Source organism: Mustela nigripes, unplaced genomic scaffold (assembly GCF_022355385.1).
Source record: "Mustela nigripes isolate SB6536 unplaced genomic scaffold, MUSNIG.SB6536 HiC_scaffold_100, whole genome shotgun sequence".
NCBI lineage: Eukaryota > Metazoa > Chordata > Mammalia > Carnivora > Mustelidae > Mustela > Mustela nigripes.
Window position 1 is genome coordinate 242 of NW_026739514.1, and position 23948 is coordinate 24189.

A 23948-nucleotide genomic window follows, 5' to 3' on the forward strand; every position below is an offset into this window, starting at 1 on the left:
CCATGATGCTTGTTCTCCATGTCCCACCCGTCCCATACCTGCTATCCTGGCACCAAAGGGCCATCAGACTTTAGGCTCAGTCTGCAGTTCCAAATGGAAACCCTCTGTTCCCACAGTAGTGTACAGGATGACTCTGGTTGCTGGTGGAAGCGTCAGCTGCTTTAGTCCAACAGTTCAAGAGAGGATCAGAAGAGCATAAGGACGATATTGGAAAAAAATGCTCGGACGAATTTCCAGAACACAATATTTCCCTTTGCAATTTTTGAGTGTTCTGTAACCAACCTGCCAAAAAAAAAAAAAAAGTGAAAACTATAAATAGAGAGGAGTGGGAAGGAGAAATGGGGACGTGTCACAGTGCCAGCAAAAAATAGGGAACTGAGAATTTTCCAGAGATTCAGAGTCAAAGGGGGTTAATATTTACTTAGAAAAGAAGTCGTGGGCACAAGCTCTAGGATGAAGTGAAGGCAAGAGAGGCAAGTTAGGGAATTGAGAGAGAGAGAGAGACTTGAAGATAAAAAAAAAAGTCAACTTAAAGTCTCATTCCTCATTAAGGAAAGTACAGATCAGAGAAGAGGGGAGAGACTGGGATATAGTTGATTGCCGATTGTGTCTGGCTCTGATTAGAAGCTTTGTATCCACTTTTTAATTTCATCCTGTTTCCTGGATTCCAGCTTCTATTTCCTATGAAATAGGTACCATCACCAAAGACGAGAGTCAAACATGTAACAGTAGTCAAATCTTTAACAGCGCGGACAACTAACTAACCAAAAGCTGGCCCGGGGACCCCTGAAGAGTCAAGTGTTACACGCCCAGTGCCTGGATCACGAAGCCATGGTAGGGATCTTGGGAAGGGTTCAGGGTAGGGAGACACACAGCAGGTTCTGGCCAGAGGCTAGTCACCAAACTTTGTGTGGCTGAAGGGGTGTGTACCAGCTGTATGTCAGCTCCCAGATGAAACTGAGGGAAATGTCCTTTGGGAAGGTTTCCGCTGAATCTCTGCCTTTCCTTCATCCTCCCCAGGGTGTTCCATTAGCATTTGGGGTCTGGGGTCTTGCCTGTTGCTCCTGGCTTTGGAGGGCCACGCCACTGCCACAGCCTGGGCTCCAAGTGACAGTGCACTGTATGGGCTCTTGACTGTTCCCTCCTGACTCTCGGAAGGAGAACAGGCAGCAGGGATTTTCATTCTTTGTTGGCACCTACTCTCTTCAGCAACCCCAAGATCAGTACCCCAGGCTGCACAAGCTCATGTTCATGTCTTTACCAAAGGCCGGCAATAATTTCAGAAAGGAAACTACTACTCACTCATCTGGACTTCTAGGGCAGATGGGGTTCCCAGACAACTTTGTTCCGTCGGTCTGGCACCCTTGCCCCCACTCTCTGTGCCTTGGTGATGAGTGTGGGCCTTGCTGTTTGCACTGCCTGAATTTGCCCTTGTGGCTTATTAGCACTGTGGCCCTGGGCTAAAAGTCATGCCTCTCAGAGACAATCGGAATAGCTTATTAGACCTATTGATTCTGGCATAGTGGGCCTGTGCAGAAATCTCTCTTCTTCATCCCTCCTCCTTCTCAGTCTTCCCCTCCTCCACCTCTTCCTCCTCCTTCTTTGATGTGTAAACCAAGGTATTTGGGGAGCAGGGAATTATGTGATGTTTGGGATTTACTTTAAAATATATTCCAGACCTCCCCTCTCCCCCAAAAACAAAAATACAGGCACTTTGGGGGCAGTAGAAGGAGGAGGGCCTATGAAACAGTTGGGGAAGCAGAGTGATAATTACTCAGAAGGGCCGGGATCCTTCTGCTCTACACATTTTGGTGTATGCTTGAGAATTTTCATAATAAGAGTAAACAAACAAAGACCAAATAATGAGGCTTTCATTCCCTATATCCAAATGACCACAACAGGGCATAGAATGCACTTTCATAGTTGTTCCTCATAGTTGTTCCCCTGGCAATTTATTCTGATTCTCCAAATAAGATTCCAGCTCTCATCCTACCTGTCATAGTCTCTGGATATTGACTGGGAACGTTTTCCTCAACAAGGCCTTGCCAGGCCCACTGCTAGGGAATGTATTGTTTCAGATTCTGTACTCAGGTTTTAAAGATTTTATTTATTTATTTATCAAGGAGGGGGAGAACGAGCACAGGCAGACAGAATGGCAGGCAGAGGCAGAGGGAGAAGCAGGTTCCCTGCCGAGCAAGGAGCCCTTGTGGGACTCGATCCGAGGACACTGGGATCATGACCTGAGCCGAAGGCAGCTGCTTAACCAACTGAGCCACCCAGGCGTCCCTGTACTCACGTTTTTAAAAAAGTGACCTGTTTCCCATTTGGAGTGACTTGAATGCAAGACTCACTGTAAGCCATTGTCTTGCTGTGTCCCATCCCTTTCTAAGGACTGCTCCTGCTATTTCTGGGAGATCACAGCATTGGGAGGGGCAGCCCAGTCATGGGCTATTACAGCAAAGCTGCAGCCTGAAGGGCGCGCGTGCGATCTGTGGTTTGAGCTGTCAGTCTCAAGGAGAAAAAAAAGAGAAATGAATCATCATTTGACCATGACATTCCCACTAAAGGGGAGGACAGTGGGAGAAAGAGCAAGGGAAGAGGAAAGAAAAATCTGAAAATAAATGTGGGGTAGATGGCAGGAGGAGGAGGGGGTCTCAGAAATTGGGGGCAGGTGTGGCGATCGAACCAACGCTAGCCACAAACACACGATTCTGCCCATTCTAGAGCGGACTGGACATAAACATGCTCGCACATCTACTTGTCCGCTGCGTTTTGTCGGCCGGCCAGTAGCGAGGTGATTCTTTAAGAGCTCTGAGAACCCAAACTTGTGGCAGCCCCGCAGGTGAGCTGAAGTGGAGCTGGGAGCTGCCCAGACGACCCCAGGCGGCCAGCTGACCACCTTCCTCCCTACAGATCGCTGGAGCCAAGCTCAGCGGGGGAGAAGCCACGCTCGCGGGTGGGTGCCGGGGCTAAGGGTGGAAGCCGGGTTCCCACAGAGGCCTCCGCACCCAGGCGGCTGCAGCGGCGGCGCACGGCGACCGGAGGCCTGACACCCGGACGCGCCCCCCTCTCTGGACAACCGGCCGCAGAAGTAAAGGGCCAGCATCCCGCCACGGCTATGCTTCCCGCGGGACAATCTCGGGAGAATGTCCTGGAAAAGGTTCGCAGGCCGATTTTCCGAAGGAAAGGGCGAGGTGGGGAGGGAGCGCCCCTGACCCTCCCCGCCCTCCCCTCTCCAAAAAACCTGGCATAACCAGTGGCGGGGCTGCCCTGCAGAAACGTAGGCGAGGTTGTAGTGTCCCCCTCCGCCGCTCGGGGGCAGGATGAGCTGCTGGCTCGACAGCAGCGGCCCGCACGCCTCTCTTGGCGGAGGCAGGCGGAGGCGGGCCTGCGGCGTCCTCTTTCATTGGCCGGGAGAGGGCGCTGCCATGTTGGAGGAAGCGGTGCCTTCTATGTGGTGGAAACGCCGTGGCTTCACCCGTAGCGTTGGGGAGCGCAGCCTCCTACCTTTCCTCCTCGCTCAAGTGTCCGTGCTGAGAGGCGGCGACTGGCGGGATAGAGAGAAGTAAGATGAACCTGCCCAAGGCGCCGGACACGCTCTGCTTCGACAAGGACGAGTTCATGAAGGTGCACGCCTGGGCTCTGCTCCCCGGAGCCGGGCCGTGGGTGGCCTGCCCTCCTTGGCCCTCCGGGGCCTCTCCTCGGGCTTCTCCTGCGGGCTTCCTGGGCCGTTCCCGCCCCGGACGGGTCCTCGGCGAGGACCTCACTGCACTTCGCAGTGAGTCTCTTGGCCTCGGGTGGGCGAGGTGCAGCCTGGAGAAAGCACTCCTGTGAAATCGTGCACATTGAATGAAAAGGCCTGAAAGTTCAGGGCAAGTGGTTTTGAGCTAAACGTAAAAGCCCCGGACCCATAGGACCCGCCTCTGGTACCGTGTGGCACAGTCAGACCGCCGCTCCCCTGGCCTGACAGAAGCCTCCCAGTGCCTTGTGCCTAGAAGCTGAGCGACTGTGCATTGAACACATCTCTGAACGCACGTACTTACCAGGAATCGGGTCAAAAAGGCACTTAACCTAACGTTTTATGCCTGACTTTCGTCTTAAGCTCCCGGAATGAGAAATCTGAAAGACTGTACTGTCCTTACTGGTTCTGGTCCAGTACTACAAAGCATACCAAGCTCCTTTTCTAAAGTTGCCCTAATTCCCTTGGTGAGGTCAGCCTGAAGCTGGCAGCAGATAACTGTAGGACATAAACTTACAGAATAGAAATTTAAACTGTCAAGACTTTACTGACAGGAAAGGTTCATCAGACATAGCCTTGAAAATGTCCCAAGGTTTGAATCAGAGCCAGAAGGAGCTTTATCTGTTTTCTGTATCCCTCTGGGTCTGTACTTAAACTATCAAACGTATATGTTGAATTTCTAAGGATTGGGATTTAGTAGCTGGTTTCAGTGTTAAAAAGTTTTGGCTCTGTAGGTACCTAAAATTCTGAAAAGAGTTTGAATTTCTTACTTTTTTATGGCTTCAAGTCATAATATGTTTTTTTCTTTTTTGGGTTAACCAGCTAGTTCCTTTTTGATACTTGCATTCAGATCACATCTCCCAAACTCTGGCTTTAAAAGTGCTTATGTCTGGATCCTCTGCGGTGTGGCCATATCATTTTTAATATGTAGGGATGCCTAGACGAAGGTATATTGTACTCTTGTTCTTGTATGGTGATGTTAAGCCACTGTAATAAAAGGTGTAAATTGAATGGAGTGTCTGAAGGAGAGCACAGAGTGAATTCTCTGATCCAGAAACCTTTTGTTAACAAAGGACACGTGATGAGGAGAGAGGTCATTGGAAGAAGAAAAGGCACACACACAGACTTAAAGAATGTCAAAGCACGGAAGTCTCTTTAGCTTGTCTGTCTTTGGACTTCGTCAGGCTTTCTTTGGGCCTAACACTAGCATTTTCTCGCACTTCCTCGCCCTGCCATCTTTCTCACTCTGAGCTGACAGAATGCCTTTGGTCAAAGCAGCTTCGGAAAATAGAAATCTCAAAATAGCAGTTCTAAAGTAGGACTTAGAGGTAGGAAGAGAGCAAACTGGGAAAGTGGCTAGAATGCCAGCAATTCCATATTCCTTCAAGGCTCTGACATTTCTGAATATAATGTACAATTTGTAGTGTTAATGAACGTGACCTTTTCATACATAGAAGGAAAATACATGGAACAGCTGTTCTGTGTAAAGTGGTATTGATCTTCTATGTGGGAGCTGGAGATAAAGGTTATTTGCAATTTGTGTTTCCGTCAGAGAGATGTTTTGTTAAGTTACAGTTCCGAGGCAGAAATGAGTGGAGAGCTTGCTGTCGGGGTTGTATTTCTACATAGGTGTTTTGTTTGGCACATTTTGGAATAAGACTGGGATGGTAGAAAGGGAGATGGGGTGGGGCTGCGGTTGCACCTTGGACACTGCATACATTGAGGGGTCCACGTTGATGCAGTCTTCACGGTAGTGCTGCAGCCAGGTTTACAGCAGGAAGTTGCATGGTCATATCTGTTGAGTTCGAGCTGACTGGTGGCAGGAGACTACTTAAAAAGTCATGTTTATGAGATCTAATGAGAAATAGAAGGGGAAAGGTATGCAAAAGAGGTAGGTGATCAAAGTGCAGGAATGGCAGATGGGGAAGGGTCACCTGGGGCAGAGGCACTGGCAACATCATACTTTGTCGGCTTAGAAATATGAAAATCCTTTGGGTTGACAGCCAAATAATAGATGAGCAGGACATAAGGTATTGGTAGTAGGGGGAGAAAGTGGCATAACAGATAAATTAGACCATTTACATGGGTGTGCTATTGACATCACATGTAGCCTTCCTCTTCCATCTCAACATATGACTTCATCTCCAGTCGTACAGAAAAATTAGCAGCCATCCCAGGGGACCTCCTCCATCCTGCTGATCATGATCCCATTCTTGTATTTGTCCCCTTCTCCTCCTCGCCTGGTATGGAGAGGGGCTCTCCTTCCTCCTCGGGTTCAGTCTCCACTCTGGCTCGGAGTCCATGCCCTCTCGCCCTTCCAGGAGCCTGCAAGGATCCTCTCCCCTGCACTCCTTCCCATCATGCGCTCCTGTTTGATTCTCTCCCACTTGACTGCCCCACCTCTAGGTATTGTCCTGTCACTGTCGCGCATCACAGCCAGTGCTCAGGGGTTGACTTGACTTTCCCACCTTCCACCCTTCAGGCCCTGTCGTTCCACTGAAGAGTTCTTACCAAAACTGTTTCTAAGTCAGCGCACCTGACCTTTCTCTGTCTCTTTACTCGACATCGCAGTAGACCAAATGCTCTGCATTGCTTCCTGTCTTTCTTCTACCTCTCTGATGTGCCTCCTGTGCAAAGTCATGCTCCTGGTAGCCACTGAATGCTAATTATGGGCTCAGCCCTGTGTTCCTTTCTTTCCCTAGATGACCTTTTGTGCAGCTTCATGACCACCTATCAGCAGGTAAGGCAGATTCCTGTCTCTGGCCCACACGCCTCCTGAGCACCAGTTCTGTGTATCGGACTTGCTGACCTTTCTTCTTGGATGTGTCTGTGGCCCCTCAGCCTCATCAGGTTCAAGAAGGAATTCATGAGCACATCCTCCACTGAAAACCACCTTTCTTATTCTATTGCCTCTCTCGGTAAACACTTCATCCGTTTAGCCTGGAGTCGGGAAACCAGAAGTCAACTCCTACTCTGTCACCTTTCCAAAATCTAGTCTGTCACACCAAGTCCTGTGGATTTCGCTTCCTAAACCTCTTGAGTCCATATACATCTTTCCATCTCTTCTCGTACATTTGCAGAGCGCCCTTGCCATCACACCGTAGAAGCTTCTCACCCAGTCTCCATGCGCCTTCCTTGTCTTTCTGGCCCCTGGTCTACACTGCAGGCAAGCCACTCTTGTCAGAATGCAGATGTGATCTTGTATGTACCAGGTGACTGGTCAGTCCACCAGCTCTTGAAAAACCATTTTCCCATGCACTCGAACATATTTCAAAGAGAATCAGTCCCCCATGGGGTAGTTTTCCTTGGTAGACAGTTTGTTTCTGTGCTGAGCCAGTCTGCCTCCTTCGAATTTCTCTGTGTCAGTTCCTCTCTGGAACCTGTGGCTTCGTTGGCACCCCGGGTAGGCACATGAAGACCTTTTCCATGAGAAGTGAAGGCAGGAGCCCTCTGGACTGTGAATGTATGTACCCTCATGTTCCATAGGTAAAAGAAACGTGTGTGGGTGTGGGGGGGTAAGTCCTTGAGGCTCCTCCCTGTTCTAATTGGGTGAACTGGGAATTTTGAGACAGGAAGCAGGTCCTGTGTGTGCTTGTTTGCAGGGAGCATGCATTCTGATGGACAAAACGGAAAAGGGGAAGAATGAGCAGCTGCTCAGATCTGTTTGTACTGTGCTGGCTGATTAGCTGTGACCTGCAGATGTGGGTCCCATCCTCGGCTCTGCTCTCTGCCTGCTTATGTCTGACTTGGGGCAAATCACTCGCCTCCGGCCTTCTGTTTGCTTGTTAGTATAATGAGGTGGTGCTTATCTATGTGATCTTTGCCAGCTCCTCTGAAAAGACTCTAGTCCATCCTGGCTTGCAGATAAGGAAACTGAGGCCTGAGGTGTGATGACTCCCTTTAAAGCCACACAGCTAGTTGGGGCCAATCACAGGCCAGATCTCCTGACCCCCACGCATCAGTCCTTGGAAATCCTACTGTAATATGTTCCTTTCCTGAGGCCACAGGTGGGAACTGAGGGAAATGGGACAATCAGAACATTAAGAATAGCGCAGAAGATGGCACAATGTCCACATGCCTTGGCACCTGCATTTCACCAATAGGGCCACCTCTTACCTTAGAAGAAGTTCCCACAGGGCTGGTGATCTGGATGCCTGGCCTGGAGCTTAGCTATGGTAAATGGGACCAGAGGGAAGTGATGGCTGTTTGAGGTGGACTTTGTTGACAGCGGCTGGAGATAGCAGCTGACAGAGGAGGAAGAGGGAAGAGTGACAGACGGCAGATAGCCGCAGGCCCGCAGGTCAGCCACTGTTGCCCAGGGTCGCCCATCCCCAGGAGCTGTCTTCGTATCACAGGAGCTGAGTGCTTACCCTGTGGGTTCTTAGTTCGATGTCATGTCTTGATGACAAGATTCCATTCTCTTCCGCATCAGTTTGAGACAGACATCGTAATGAAATTCTAATTAGCCAAATATGGAATGTAAGCCTGGAACTCATTTTATAGAGAAATTTTCTTATGTGAACTACTTTCCCTGATGATAGAGGAGTTGTGACGATGTAACATCAGATAAATTTTATCTGATTGGCACTTGTAAGAAGGGTTCCCGGCAAAAAAAGAACTGCTTTTTTGTTGTTTTGGTCCTCCCTTTTGATCTTTCCTTTCCATTCCTTTTTTTTTTTTTTTTTGTCTTGTGAGCGGTCATCTGATTTATAAAAAGATGCAACAAAAAGTAAAATGGTACAAGATAATCAGTTTCAAAACATAAAAAAATGAGTGTCTTTAGCCATAGCTCAGAACAGAGGAACTGGGTAAGGAGAATTGCTTGTATGAACTGGCAACAGGAAAAGTTGGTAAAGGAGAGCTGAGGAACTCTATTAAGACATAGGAGTGAGGGGCTCCATCATCATCTGGCATTTGCTCAGTGTCATCTATATGGTTAGAGATGTCTATGATGGGAACTCCAGCAATCTTCTGGGTCTGGGTCAGCTGATGCCACAGTGTAACACTCTGAATTACTTCCGTACTGAGCAGTCATCTGCATAGTTTGTCTTGTGTGTACATGGTAATCGTTTGAATCTTGGCTCTTTTGCAATCCTTAGAGCCTCTTGATACTTTCACCCTGGTTTCTCAGTTTCAGCCATTACACAGTCAGTTGTACATCTGGTACACTTGGCACACAGCCCGTCCATCATTGACCGGTCAAGTTTGGCCTAAATAGAAAAGTTGATAAAGTCTGTACCAACCAGGATGTGGTAAGTCGGCCCAGCTGTGTGTTTATATTGGAAAAAGCAGGAGGGATGTTGGGGGACTTCTCTTTCCTTGAGTGCATGGGATCCTTCTTTTCTTTCTTTTTAGATTTTAATCTGTCCTTCTCTCGGAGAAGGATCTCAGAGCTAAGCATTCGCTTCCCGGTCACATACTTTCTTGCTTTCTCTTGCTTCCCCATGTTCACACCATGCCCATTTCTCCTTGCTTTTGATTTTCTAATTCACTCTTTGTAGTACCATAAAACTTATTTAAATAAAATGTTGGCCTACTAAGTTATTGATTATTAGTAAGTTCTTTGTTCAAAATTTGAGAGCAAGAAGTATTATGTAAATATATCTTTTTGGTATTTAACTAGTCTTAACAACATTTAGCATCAAATTTCTTGATACATTTAAACAAATTAATCACAAACTGGGGCTTGGGCTCTTTCTTTCTTTTTTTTTTTTTTTTTTTAAGTAATCTCTATACCCAACATGGGACTTGAACTCACAACCCTGAGATCAAGACCTGCACGCTCCAGTGACTGAATGAGCCAGGTGCCCTTTGGGCTTTTTGTTTTTAAGTTCCTCAGGTGAGGGGGTACCTTAGTGGCTCAGAGGGTTAAGCTTCTGCCTTCAGCTCAGGTCATGGTCTCAGGGTCCTGGGATCAAGCCCTGCATGGGACACTCTGCTCAGCATGGAGCATGATTCCCTCCCTCTCTGCCTACTTGTGATCTCTCTCTGTGTGTCAAATAAATAAATAAAATCTTAAAAAAAAAAAGTTCCTTACGTGATTCTAATGTGTGACCAGTGTTGAGAACTCTAGCACTGGATAATTCCTTTAAATAGCTCAAGAAATTAATTTGGAAAAGCGAACTAAAAGCCTACATAGATTATGATTGGTGTTAAATTGAGGGGAAAACAGAGATAAAGAGAAGAAATCAGCTGGAACAGAGTGTAATTAGGTACTCAAATATTTGTTAGATGGATAAATACATTTACGGAATGTAGGGTTTTTTTTTTTTTTGTCTCCTCATAAATATGTCAAATGGGTATATAAATTCAAGAAAGGAGTTTGATATAAAATTGATTAAAATGTTAGAACAGAAATTTTTTAGAATTTCAGTGTTACTATTTCATGATGCTTTTAAGATGATCTCTCTGTAGATGGTGGGAAGATCTTGTTAGCATATGTTTTTAATTTCTCAAGCTTGAATAATTTTAGTCACCGAACAAAGATTTAGAATGAGTTTTGGGAGACACAAGTCCTAGATTATGTCCCCACCTAGCTGGGTCAGAGATTTGAGAGCAGGGGCTGGAGGGAAGAGCTCCAAGGACATTTTTGTATACATGCTGATACCTTGGGCGGGAACACTCTTCCCACACTTCCTGTGGCTAGCTCCTTTGTGTCATTTGGATCTCAACTCATTGTTCTATATTTCCTGGTTCATCCAAGTTAAAATACATCCCATTTGTCACTCAACCTTTACTGTGTCCTGTTTTCTTTTTAGCTGTGATCACTATTCATTAATCACTATTTGATCACTGTTCATTAATATAATGTTTGTTTACATATTTATTTTCTCATTTCTGCATTAGAATATCTGCTCCTTAAAAGCAGAGACCTTGTCTTTTCTTTTCATGACTGTGTCCCCAGGTCTTAGAGCAGAACTGGAGTTGCATGATAAATATTTGAGGAATATTTATGGGATATACAGGGACATTTATTCATCTCTGTTGTCCATTGTTTTCAAGAATGGTTGGAAACACACACGTACGTGAGCTCACACAAACTTTCTATGTCTTTCAACCCCTATGTAGTGTGCAGATTAGTGCTTAACTATTTTGGTTTTTTGTCTCGATGAAATGGAACATGTTTCAGGGCAGAGCTCATAAATTTCATATGCCCTCTTAGTACTTCTCATCATTACAGAGTGATGGTTCTGGGGGATTCTGCTTCTCGTGGAGATAGTATATAGTGATTTTATAAGTCCATGTATCTGGGAAGGAGTGTTTTACTTCTTGGCAGCTTAGAGAACTTCAATCTTTCCAAATTCCATGTAATTTTCATAGCATTAAAGCTACTAATTTCAGATTATTGGTAAGTTTTAAATGATTAATTCCCAGGTTGCTTTGAATTAGTCTTTGTTTGCCATCCCTGATTGCAGCTAGTTAGTAAAGTAGCTAAACTTTTAAACTCTACTTGGTTTTAATTTTGAGTGATGTCACTGCTTCTCTGATGGTTAATGGTTCTTAATTACCTGCAGCTTGTCTGGTTTGCTCATTTATTTTCCTGTGTTCCAACACCTCTTGTGATCTCCCAACTTCTGGCCTTTTGGGGGATTTGTACTTGAACTGGGTTCAGATAGGAAATACCCCTGAGTACAAAGAGAAGATATTTTTCTTCTAACTTCACTATCTCCTATTATTAATGTATTACATTGTTGTGGTACATGTGTTACAACTGATGAACCAACATTGATACAGTATTAATTAATAATCCATGGTTTACATTAGGGTTCACTCCTCTTTCTATAGTTCTGTGGGTTTTGACAAATGTATAATGTTATTTACCTACTGTTGGTATCTTACAGCCTAGTTTCATTGCCTTGAAAAACCCTTTACCTCATCTATTTGTTTCTTCTCTCTCTGCACCCTCCTCGCTCACCCCTCAGCCCGGGATCTTTTTACTGTCTAGAGTTTTACCTTTTCAGAGGCACCTGGCTGGCTTAGGTGCTAGGGCATCTGACTCTTGATCTTGGGGTTGTGAGTTCTAGCCACCACATTGGGTATAGAGATGACCTAAAAAATAAATAAAAATAAAAATGTTGGTTAATTTTTACCTTTTCCAGAATGCCATAGAGTTGGAATCATATAGTATTTAGTGTTTGAGACTGGTCTTTCACTTAGCAATATGCATTTAAGGTTCTTCGAAGTCTTGTGGCTTAATAATTCATCTTTTTTAATTGTTGAGTAATCCGTTGTGTGGGTGTGGCACAGTGTACCTGTTCCAAGTTAAAATACATCCCATTTGTCACTCAACCTGAAGGAGATTGGATTGCTTCCAAGTTTTGGCACTTCAGAGAATAAAGCTGCTGTAAACATCCGTGTGCAGGTTTTTGTGTGGACACTAGTTTTAAGCTCTTTTGGGTAAATACAAAGGAGCACAATTACTGATCTTATAGTGAGAATGTGTTTAGTTCTGTGAGAAACTGCCAAGCTGTCTCACACAGTGCCTCCCATTTTGCATTCTGACCAAACAGTGAATGAGAGTTCGGTTGTCCCACATCCTTGCTAGCATTTGGTATTACTAGTGCTTTGGATTTTTTATATTCTACGTGATATGTAATAGTACCCTGTTTAAATTTGCAATTTCTTAATGACATACAAAGTTGAGCATCTTTTCAGATCCTTTTTTTTTTCCTTTTTTAAAGATTCTATTTATTTATTAACAGCACAAGCATACGGAGAGGTAGCAGCAGGCAGCGGGAGAGGGAAAAAAGCAGGCTCCTCGCTGAGCCGGGGGCCCAGTGTGGGTTTCAGTCCCAGGACCTGAGCTAAAGGCAGATGCTTAACTGACTGGGTTTCCTAGCCACCGCTCTTTTCACATTTTTAAATTAGGTTTGATTTCTTGTTGCTACTAAGACATCTTTATATTATATTTCTTATTTTAAGTCCTTTACCATGGATGTGTTTTGCAGATATTTTCTCTACTCTGTGACTGGTCTTTTCATTCTCTCTCTCTCTTTTTTAAGATTTTATTTATTTATTTGCCAGAGAAAGAGCGAGTGAGAGTGAGAACAGGAGGCAGAGTGGAAGGCAGAGTCAGAGGGTGAAGCAGGCTCCCTGCAGAGCAAGGATCCCGATGTGGGACTGGATCCCAGAACGCTGGGATCATGACCTGAGCCGAAGGCAGCTGCTTAACCAACTGAGCCACCCAGGCGTCCCGTCTTTTCATTCTCTTAACAGTGTCTTTTACAGAGAAGTTTAATTTTAACAAAGTCCCTCTCATCAATTTTTTTCTTTCATAGATCATGCTTTTGGTTTTATATCTGAAAAGTCATTGCCAAATCCAAGGATCCCTACATTTTTATCTTATGTCATCTTTAAGAAGTTTTGCATTTTACGTTTAGGTTTTGTGAAAGGTGTGAAAAGTTTATTTTTATTCTTTTCATTTGTTTGTTTTTTTTCTTATCAATGTCCCATTGTTCGGTTCCATTTGTTGAAGACTGTCCTTGCCATTGAGTTGCCTTTGCCTGCGTGTGTGGATGTTTTTCTGGGCTCTCCACTCTGTTCCAAGCACCTCTTTTGCCAGGCACCTTCTGTCTTAATCACTATAGCTTTAATAGTAAGTCTTGAGATTGGGTGGTGGCAATCCTCAATTTCCTTTTTTTCCCTGCTTTTTAATATTTTGTTGACTACTCTGGAACTCTTGGTTTTCCAGTTTTCCATCCAAATTTTAGAGTCAACATGTTGGTATCCACAGAATAACTTCCTGGCATTTTGATTGGGATTGCATTGAGTCTGTCGATCAGTTTGGGAAGAACTGATCTCTTAACAGTATTGAGTGTTCTTACCCAAGATTATGGACTTTCTTTCCACTTCACATCTTACCTTTCTTGTTATCTTTCATCAGAATTTTATACTTTTTCTCATATAGATCTTGTGCATATTTCGTTAGATTTGCACCTAAGTATTAATTTTTTTTGGTATGCTAATGTAAATGGTCTTGTGTTTTTAACTTCAAATTCCACTTGTACATTGCTGGTATATACGAAAGCAATTGACTTTTTAAATTTTTTAATTAAAATTCAATCTCCTTAACATATAGTGTACTTTTAGTTTCATGGTTAGAATTTCGTGATTCATTGGTTGCATACAACACCCAGAGCTCATCCCAACAAGTGCCCTCCTTAATACCCCTCACCCAGTTACCCCAACTTTCCCCTCTCCAGTAACCCTCAGTTTGTTTCCTGTAGTTAAGTCTCTTGTGATTTGCCTCCCTGTCTGTTTCTATTTTTCCTTCCCTTCTCCTATATTAATCTGTTGTTTCTTAAGTTCCACATGTGACTGAAACTATATGGTATTTGTCTTCCTCTAGTTCCATCCATGTCCTTGCAAATGGCAAGATTTTGTTCTTTTTGATGGCTGAGTAATGTGTGTGTGTGTGTGTGTGTGTGTGTGTGTGTGTGTATAGCACATCTTTATCCATTCATCTGTTGATGGACATCTGGGCTCTTTCAATAGTTTGACTATAAACATCGGGGTGCTTTTGCCCCTTCAAATCACTTTGTGTACTTTGGATAAACATCTAATAGGGCAATTGCTAAGTCGTTGGGTTGTTACATTTTTAACTTTTTGAGGAGCCTCCATACTGTTTTCCAGAGTTGCATTCCCACCAACAGTGTAGGAGGATTCCCCTTTCTCCACATCCTCGCCAACATCTGTTGTTTCCTGACTTGTTAATTTTAGCCATTTTGACTGATGTAAGGTGGTGTCTCATTGTGGTTTTGATTTGTATTTCCCTGATGCTGAGTGATGTGGAGCCCTTTTTCATGTGTCTGTTGGCCATTTGGATGTCTTCTTTGGTCTGTTCATGTCTTCTGTCCATTTCTTGACTGGATTTTTTTGTTTTTTGGATGTTGAGTTTGATAAATTCTTTATAAATTTTGAATACTGGCCCTTTGTCTGATACATCATTGGAAAGCAATTGACTTCTGTATTTTAACTGTGTATTGTGCAGACTTGCTATAATCACTTGACTAGTTTCAGGAGGGTGTGGGGTGTGAAGTCTTTGTATTTTCTGTAGACAGTCATGTCATCTGTGAACAAAGTTTTATTCTTTCCCAGGTTGTATACCTTTTGTTTCCTTTTCTTACCTTTTTTCATTAGTTTGGCCTTCCAGTATAGTATTGAATAGTAGTAGTAGGAGGGACATCCTTGCCTTGATTCTCTGTCTTCTATTTTCTCAGTATTAATATCATGTTAGCTGTGGATTTTTGGAGACATTCTTTATCAAGTTGAGGAAGTCCTCCTATTCCTAGTTTCCTGAGGGTTAATAATGAAGAGGTGTGGATTTTGTTAAATGTTTTTTTCTCCCTTCATTGATATGATCATGTGATTTTTTTTTTCTGTTGATATGATGGATCACATTGATTTTCTAATGTTGAACATTTTCTAATGTTGCATACCTGGAATAAATCCTACATGATCCTGGTGTATAATTTTTTAATATAGTATTTGCTTTTATTTGCTAATTTTTGTTGAAGACTTTTGTGTCTGTGTTCATGAGAGATACTAGTTTGTAGTTTCTTTTCTTGTAGTATTGGTTTTGGTGTCAGGGTAATAATGATCTCCTAGAATGATTTAGGAAGTATTCCTTCTAGTTTTACTTTCTGGAAGAGATTTTAGAGAATTGTGTAGTATTCCATAAATGTTTGGTTGAATTTACAGTGATTGGGATTGTTAGCAGTAGCCCTCCCTTCTTTCATCTGATATTAGTAATTTATGTCTTCTACCTTTTTTTCTTTGTTTGCCTGGCTAAGGGTGTATCTGTTTTATTGATGTTTTCAAAGAAACAGACTTGGGGTTTATTGATTAAAAAAAAAAAATTCCTGGTTTTAATTACATTGATTTCTGCTCTAATTTTTATTTTTTTCTACTTCCTTTAGGGTTTTTTTTTTTTTAATGATTTTATTTGACACAGAGAGAGTCAGTGAGAGAGGGAATACAGGCAGGAGGAATTGGAGATGGAGAAGCAGCCTCCCTCAGCAGGAAGCTCTGATGCAGGGCTCTGTCCCAGGACCCTAGGACCATGTCCTGAGCCAAAGGCAGATGATTAACCAACTGAACCACCCAGGAGCCCCTCCTTACTTGAGATTTGATTTTGTTGTTGTTGCCTAAAATGGAAGCTTAGATTATTGACTTTAATCTTTTTTTTTTTCTAATATTTGCATTCAGTACTGTATTTTCCCTTTAAGCAGCATTCCACACATTTTGCTACATTGTATTTTGTTGAGACTGGTCTTCTGTCATTTAGAAGTGTGTCATTTAATCTCCATGTATTTTGGACTTCTTCAGCTATCTTCTGTTACTGATTTTTAATTCCATTGCGGTCTGAGAACATACTTGGTATAATTTTTATTTTTAAAAATTTGTTGTGTTTTGGGGCCCAGAATTATTCTGTCTTGATGAGTGTTCCATATGAGCTTAAGAAGAATGTGTGTTGCACTATTACTGGGCGAAATTGTCTGTGTACATCTGTTGTACGGTAATTGATGGTGGTGTTAAGTGTGCCATGTCTGGACTGAATGTCCACATCTGTCAAATCCTTGTTGCCCTGCTGCTGGATCGGCCCATTAATGATGGAGAAGTGTTGAAGTCACCAGCTGTGATAATGGAATTGTTTATTTCTCCCTGCAGTTCTGTTAGGTTGTCTCTCACCTGTGTTGATCAGGCACACATACGTTGAGGATAATTGCGTCTTCTTGGTCAGTCGATTTCTTTATCATTATGTAATGCTGCTCTTTATGCCTGATAATTTTCCTTCTCTGAAATCTGCTTTGTCTGAAATTCATGTAGCTACTCCATTGTTCCTGTGATTAGTGTTACTTTGGATTTTTTTTAATGTATCCTAGCATTTAACTTGTTGATATTTAAGTTGTTTCATTTTTCATCAAAATACAATTCACAAAGCATAATAGTTGCCATTTTAAAGTGTACTCCTCTCTGGCTTTTAGTATATTTACTGTGTATATGGTACATACGTCACTTCTGTCTAATTCCAGAATGCTTCCATCACCCGAAAAATAAACCTCTTAGTTCCAATTCTCCCCTCCCCTTATTCCCTGGCAATCATGAATCTACTTTCTGTTTTCATGGATTTGCCTTTTCTGGAACATCTCATATCAGTGGAATTGTATAACATGTGACCTTTTGTGTCTGGCTTCCTTTAACCTGAGAGTAGAATGTTTTCAGACTTCACTCGTGTTGTAGCATGTAACAGTTTATTCTTTTTTATGGTTGGGTAAGAGGCTCTTCCACATTTTATGTATCCATTCATCAGTTGATGGACGTTGGGTATATACTCTTTTGGCTGTTACGAGCAGCGCTGCTGTGCACATTTATGTATAGGTTGTGGCAGGAACATCTGTTGTCAGTTCTGTCGGTGTCATACCCCTAGACGTAGAACTCCTGGGTAATTGTACATGTGTAACTTCTTGAGGAGCTACCGAGCTGTTTGCTGCCTTAGCCACACTGTTTTACATTCTCACCGACAATACAGGAGGGTTCCAGCTTCTCCGCCTACTTGCCAGCACTTTTCTTCTTCTTTTTTTTTTTTCTTTTTCGTTTTCTTATTTTACCATAGTTGTCCTAGTGGGTGTGACGTGGCATCTGCATGTGCTTTTGATTCGCATTTCCCCAATGACTAAGGATGTCGAACATCCCAACATGTGCTCTTGACCGTCTATCATCCTTGGAGAAATGTCTATTCAAGTCTTTGGCTTGTTTTTAAATTAGATTATTTGTCTTTTTGTTGTTGAGTTCTAAGAGTATATTTGCATATTCTGGTTATTAGGTCCTTGTCAGACAAAGGATTTGCAGATACTCTCTCCTATTCTGTGGGTTGTCTTTTCACGTTCTCCGTAGTGTCCTTTGACACACGAAAGTTTTTATTTTGATCAAGTTCAGCTTATCTAATATTTCTTATTGCTTTGTGTATCATGTCTAAGAAAGCTTTTCCCGATCCAAAGTCATACAGATTTTCACCTGTTTTCTCTGAGTGTTACAATTTTGACTCTTACATTTAAATCTTTGATCCATTTTGAGTTATATTTTTGTGTATGTGTGACGTTGCTGTTCCAAGTTCATTCTTTTGCATGTAGATATTCACTTGGCCCAGTAGTAGGCACTCGAAAAGACTGTTTTTCCCCCCATTAAATGGTCTTGGCATCCTTGTGAAAAATCAGTTGACCATAAATGTATGGGTTGTAAATACTTTCTTTTTGAATACTTGGGAAATCTACACTATAAAGTAAAACCATTCCTAAAGTAGTAAAACCATTCTTGGTTAAGTGAAATGGGTCTCTATTATGGCACTGTGAGTTTGGGTTTGCTTTTCACAGCAAACGCTGCCTAACCCAGTATTCACAGATGTTCCGAGTTATTTAGTCATGTGTTATGCAACTTTTGTTTATCTGAGAACAAATGCATAAATGGTAAGTTGAGTACTAATATTACCTAATAGCATTTGTTCACTGAAGCTAAGTTATATGATTTATTTATTTACTTAAGATTTTATTTGAGAGTGAGAGAGTGCAGGAGCAGGAGGAAGGGACAGAGGGAGAAGCAGGCTCCTTGCTCAGCAGAGCGCCTGATGTGGAACTCAAACCCAAGAGACTGGGATCATGACCTGAGCCAAAGGCAGATGCTTAACCAACTGAGCCACATTGGCACCCCAGTTATACAATTTAGAATGCCACCATGAAGTTCAAGAACGTCAACAATGTGTAACTGAGGCAGGGAAAGTGATCGACCTAAAGGTATACAGTTGGTGAGTAGGATGGCCAGGATTATGAACCGAGACCCCCTCCCGTGATGTACTACATAACTATGATGTAAGGTCTGAGATGGTCTCAGGAGAGAAAGGTCCAGGCTAATTTGGTCACCAGTGTAAGGAGCAGGTGGCTTTCTGTAGATGACTGTGAAATTATGGTTTGGTATGAAGTCCTTCTCTCCGACACTAGCAGGGTCAGTCTTTGGTTGACTAACTAAAAAAGTCAGTTTAAACAAGTACTCTTAGGGAATGGTACATACAGTTTTTAGCATTTTATTTGGAAAAAATATATGTACATTTATTCTCCATTGAAACAGTGCCAGGTCTTTTCTCTGGAAACTGGCCTGCAGATTAGATTTCTGAGTTATCACAGCACTTGGGTCGCTCAATAGGTTAGGCATCTACCTTCGGTTCAGGTCATGACCCTGGGGTCCTGGGATGGAGTCCCACATTGGGCTCCCTGTTCAGCAGGGAATCTCCTCCCATTGCCCCTTTCCCTGCTCATACTGTCTGTCTGTGTCTCAAATAAATAAAAAGAATCTTTTTTAAAAAAGCTTTCTATGTTGTCTTTTTTTGCATTCAGTTTCAGTTTCTTTAACTGAATTGAGTGAGAATCCTGTGATCACTCCCTCCCTGCCTGGTACTTGGTCATCTCACCCATACCTAACTTAGCAAAAATTTTCTTATTGATTTCTTTGTATCAAATCTTTCCAAAGTAGCTGTGTTAGTTTTCAAAAGAACAGTGATTTTTTTTTTTTTTATTGACAGAGAGAAATCACAAGTAGATGGAGAGGCAGGCAGAGAGAGAGAGAAAGGGAAGCAGGCTCCCTGCTGAGCAGAGAGCCCAATGCGGGACTCTATCCCAGGACCTCGAGATCATGACCTGAGCCGAAGGAAGAGGCTTAACCCACTGAGCCACCCAGGCGCCCAACAGTGATTTATTTTTGCAGTCATATTTTGTTAGTTTACATAGTGTTTAATGAAGCTATATAATTACGAAGTAAGTGTAGGTGTCCTTAACTAGTTTGGGAATCATCACATTTGATTCTTGCTGACTAAACAGGTCATAGAGTAGCAGAGTCACAGGGGAAGTAGATAGTAATTTATTGCCTCTAAGCATATAAGCCTACCGGGGTATCACAGTATTGTAGAGGGGAAACACAGGATAGCTAATCCTGTGAGACCAATACTTGGAAATAGGTTATGAAAGATTTGGAACATCTGTTCAATGGGACACTCAGCATGCACATAAAATATTAATAGAAATGTATGTGTTTTACGTAAAGACACTCAAGTTATATTTTTAGATGGGAAATTTTTTTTTAATAGAATGGGTTTTTATTTTTTATTTTTTTATTCTTTTTTTAAGATTTTATTTATTTATTTGACAGAGAGAGAGAAAGAGGTCACAAGGAGCCAGAGAGAGGGGGGAAAGTAGGCTCCCGGTTGAGCAGAGAGCCTGATGTGAGGCTTGATCTCAGGACCCTGAGATATGACCTGAGCTGAAGGCAGAGGCTTAACCCACTGAGCCACCCAGGTGCCCCTAGATGGGAAATAGTTTAGAAGAGCATGAATATTTGTGTGTGTGTGTGTGTGTGTGTGTGTGTGTGTGTACACATATGTGTGTGTACACACATACATAGAGAAGGTCTGGGGTTTCCATTCAAGATGGTGGCATAGGAGGATCTTGAACTCATCTCTTCTATGAAATACACACTGAATCTATAGCTCCATATGGAAAAATTTCCTGTGGAAAAAACCCTACAACTAGCTGAGTGACTCCTACACATTAGGTGAGTAAGGAAAAAAACCTATGTTGAAGTAAGAATCAGTCTTGCCATAAACCCCACCCCTGGTACAGTGACCTGGGATTGGGAAGGTACTCAAAACCCCAGGCTTCTCCCTGAGGAGCAAAGGGTTTGAGCCCCACTTCTGGCACCCCAACTTCCAAGACGTACATCTAAGAGACAAGACCCCAAAACATCCAGCTTTGAAAGCCATCAGAGCTTGCACCCATGAGACCCACAAGGCTATATATAGCAAACTGAGAAACAGTTCTTAAAGCAGTCGTGTGAGTAGACTGACCCACCCTGGAACTCAGCACAGAAGCAGCAGACTGAAATGGGTTCAGATTTCTGTGAAAGAGGCTCATTTGCTTATCTTAAAGCCCTGAGGGGCAGGCATCTAATTTAACATGGATCTGGGAGCCTAGTAAGGTATTCTCCAAAGATGGAGCTGATGGGTACCATCTTTGCGCTGTCCCTCTACCTCGCTTCTGCTTTCTGGTATCTCCTGGAAAGGAGCTTGAATGCTCGTATGATGTCCCGAGGTTTGCAGTTGCTACCCAGGGTATACATCTAGATCACCTGGCTCTAGCGGCCAGCAAGACTCACACTCACGGTAGTGAGTATCACAGTATTTACAACAACCAAGACTTGGAAATAAGTAAAGTGTCCACCAACGGGGTAAATGGATAAAGAAAATGTGTGTGTATACGATGGAATATTACTCAACCATAAAAAGAAGGAAGTCTTGCCATTTGCAACAACATGGATGGACCTCGAGGATATTGTGCTGAGTGAAATAAGTCAGAGAAAGAGAAATACTGTATGATCTCCCTCACATGTAGAATCTAAAAAACAAAGCAAAATGAAGTCATAGAGAACAGATCGGTGGTTGCCAGAGGCGAGGTTGTGGAGGAAATAGATGAAGGGGTCCAGTGGTATAAACTTCCAGTTAATAAGATAAGCCTTGGGGATGTAATGTACATCATAGTGACTGTAGTAAATAATACTGTGTATTATTGTATATTTATTTTATTATTTTTTATTAGAAATATGTATTATTAGCCCCAGGATTACAGGTCTGTGAATTGTCAGGCTTACACACTTCCCAGCACTCACCGTAGTACATACCTTCCCCAATGTCCACAACCCCACCACCCTCTCCCTACACCCCTCCCCCCAGCAACCCTCAGTTTGTTTTGTGAGATTAAGAGTCTCTTATGGTTTGTCTCCCTCCCAATCCAATCTTTTTTTTTTAAGATTTTATTTATTTATTGGACAGACAGAAATCACAAGTAGGCAGAGAGGCAGGCAGAGAGAGGGGAGGAAGCAGGATCCCCGTTGAGCAGAGAGCCCGATGTGGGGCTTGATTCCAGGACCCTGTGATCATGACCTGAGCCGAAGGCAGAGGCTTTAACCCACTGAGCCACCCAGGTGCCCCCCTCCGAATCCAATCTTGTTTCATTTTTCCTTCCCTACCCCCACACCCCCCACTTTGCCTCTCAAATTCCTCATATCAGGGAGATTGTATGATAATTGTCTTTCTCTTATTATTTCACCCTTTAGTTCCATCCATGTAATTGCACATGTCAAGATTTCATTTCTTTTGATGGCTGCATAGTATATTATATATATATATATAAATATATATATATAAGTATATATATATATATTTAAGATTTTATTTATTTATTTGACAGAGATCACAAGTAGGAAGAGAGGCAGGCAGAGAGAGAGGAGGAAACAGGCTCCCTGCTGAGGAGAGAGCCTGATGTGGGGCTCGATCCCAGGACCCTGGAATCATGACCTGAGCGGAAGGCAGAGGCCTTAACTCACTGAGCTACCCAGGTGCCATATATTATTATATATTTAAAGTTGCTAAAGCTTAAGAGTTCTTAGCACAAGAAAAAAATGTGTATGTTTGGTGATGGATGTTAACTAGTCTTAGGGTGATCATTTCACAACAGATAAAAATATGGAATTTTTATGTTGTACACCTGAAACTAACATGTGTCCATTATATGTCAGTTTCTTTAAAAAGTAATTGATATTTTATTTTTTAAAAAATTATTTATTTATTAGAGATCACAAGTAGGCAGAGAGGCAGGCAGAGAGAGAGACAGGGAAGCAGGCTCCCTGCTGAGCAGAAAGACCAATGCAGGGCTTGAACCCATAACCCTGGGATCATGACCTGGGCTAAAGACAGAGGCCTTAACCCACTGAACCAGCCAGGAACCCCAAAAGTAATTTATATTTTAAAGAGAAAGACTAGGGCACCTGGGTGGCTAAGTCAGTTAAGCGTCTGCCTTCGGTTGAGGTCTTGATTTCAGGGTCTTGGAATGAACCCTGGCATCAGGCTCCCAGCTCAGCAGAGAGCCGGCTTCTCCCTCTGCCCCTCCTCCCACTTGTTCTCTCTGTCTCTCTCTCTCAAACAAATAAAATCTTAAAAAAAAAAAAAAGTAAAGAGAAAGACCAAAACAAAGTCTGGAAGGATGTGAATCGCTGTGTTAAATAGCGAAGAAAAGTAAACATTAACAGTGCTTAACTGCAGAGCATTAGAGAGTGGGTGATTTTTTTTTTCTCTCTTACAGAAGTATTTCTTGGTTGGTTGAAAGTTTGACAGTGAACATTTGTTACTTTTAAAATTAAGAAGAAAAAGCTGTTTCTATTTTGAGAAGAGCCTCTTTGAAATGTATAATTAAAAGTAATAAAATGCCTGTAGAGTTAGGCAACTGGAGAGAATGGTCTTGGTGAGGGGCCCCCTTTCCCATAATCTTAGGAAGTGAGCAGACCCCCCTGATGTCCCTGTGTGTGTTCCCCTGCAGTAATACGGCCTCTTATTCTTTCTCTGATCTTATTTTTCTATGTAAAATGTGGTATCAGTGCAATCATTTTTTCTTTCTGGTTTGATTTTCAGGAAGATTTCGATGTCGGTCACTTTGTGTCTGAATTTAGGAAGCGTGTCCAGCTGGAGGAACTAAGAGGAGATCTGGAACTCTACTATAAACTTCTTAAAATAGCCATGGTCGAGCTCATCAACAAGGCTCATGCAGATTTTGTCAACCTTTCCACAAACTTGGTAAACCTGAAATTCACAAGTCCTACACACACACACACACTTTCTCTCTCCTTCATATTTATTAAAAGGGCAGAGTTTTTAGAAACCTTTCAGTTGATGACCCCACCAACCCCACCAGAAACTTGAAGAAATTACCAATTTCATTAATAAAAGAACTAAACTTTTTGGAATACATTTTTTTGTTTGTTTTAGTTTTTATTCATTCAAGGTTGCTCTAGTTTGATTATGTTTCAAATTCATTAGTCAACAGTGAAAAGTAAAGGATAATAATACCCAAGGGGTTGTTTTATTAGTTGCTAAGTGATTACCCTGAAGTCTTCCTTGATTTAGACTAATTTGTAGGAGCAAATGTCCACCACTCTTACAATGTTTAATTTACTCCCAGGTATATCTGTTAGCCAGAGCTAGGTTGAGGGAACATTGGCCAATATTGATATTTAAAAATTTGGTTTTATAAAAATATAAGAATGATTTGCAGTGAGCTTATCAATTGTTTGTAAAAGCCGTTTAGAAATGTTGAATTTTGTTACTTGGCAGAAAAGT

At 42.5% G+C, this 23948-nt stretch overlaps 1 protein-coding gene and 1 pseudogene across 3 annotated transcripts; one reads left to right on the top strand and one right to left on the bottom strand.

The window, feature by feature from the left end:
* Nucleotides 1-3395: 3395 nt before the first annotated feature.
* On the top strand, nucleotides 3396-23579 carry LOC132008334 (conserved oligomeric Golgi complex subunit 2-like). 3 transcript variants are annotated; one of them, XR_009401602.1, is made up of 3 exons: nucleotides 3396-3778; nucleotides 22027-22174; nucleotides 23244-23579. XR_009401602.1 is itself a non-coding variant. In XM_059386864.1 (2 exons), exons 1-2 carry the CDS (start codon nucleotides 3571-3573, stop codon nucleotides 23273-23275), a joined length of 240 nt encoding a protein of 79 aa, XP_059242847.1. In that variant the 5' UTR covers nucleotides 3401-3570; the 3' UTR covers nucleotides 23276-23579. The 3 variants fall into 3 exon arrangements, 2 of the variants coding, with proteins under 2 accessions (XP_059242847.1, XP_059242846.1); XM_059386864.1 differs by lacking the exon at nucleotides 22027-22174 and having other exon boundaries at nucleotides 3401-3778; XM_059386863.1 differs by lacking the exon at nucleotides 22027-22174 and having other exon boundaries at nucleotides 3401-3627.
* Nucleotides 6358-9332, bottom strand: LOC132008333 (rRNA-processing protein FCF1 homolog; annotated as a pseudogene).
* Nucleotides 23580-23948: the final 369 nt, after the last annotated feature.

Bases quoted from the DNA above. Each gene is read 5' to 3' on its own strand.
- LOC132008334 (XM_059386863.1), top strand. From the start codon at position 3,571: ATGAACCTGCCCAAGGCGCCGGACACGCTCTGCTTCGACAAGGACGAG. The intron at 3,628-23,243 runs GTGCACGCCTGG...TTTGATTTTCAG, and splicing joins ACAAGGACGAGTTCATGAAG to GAAGATTTCGATGTCGGTCA.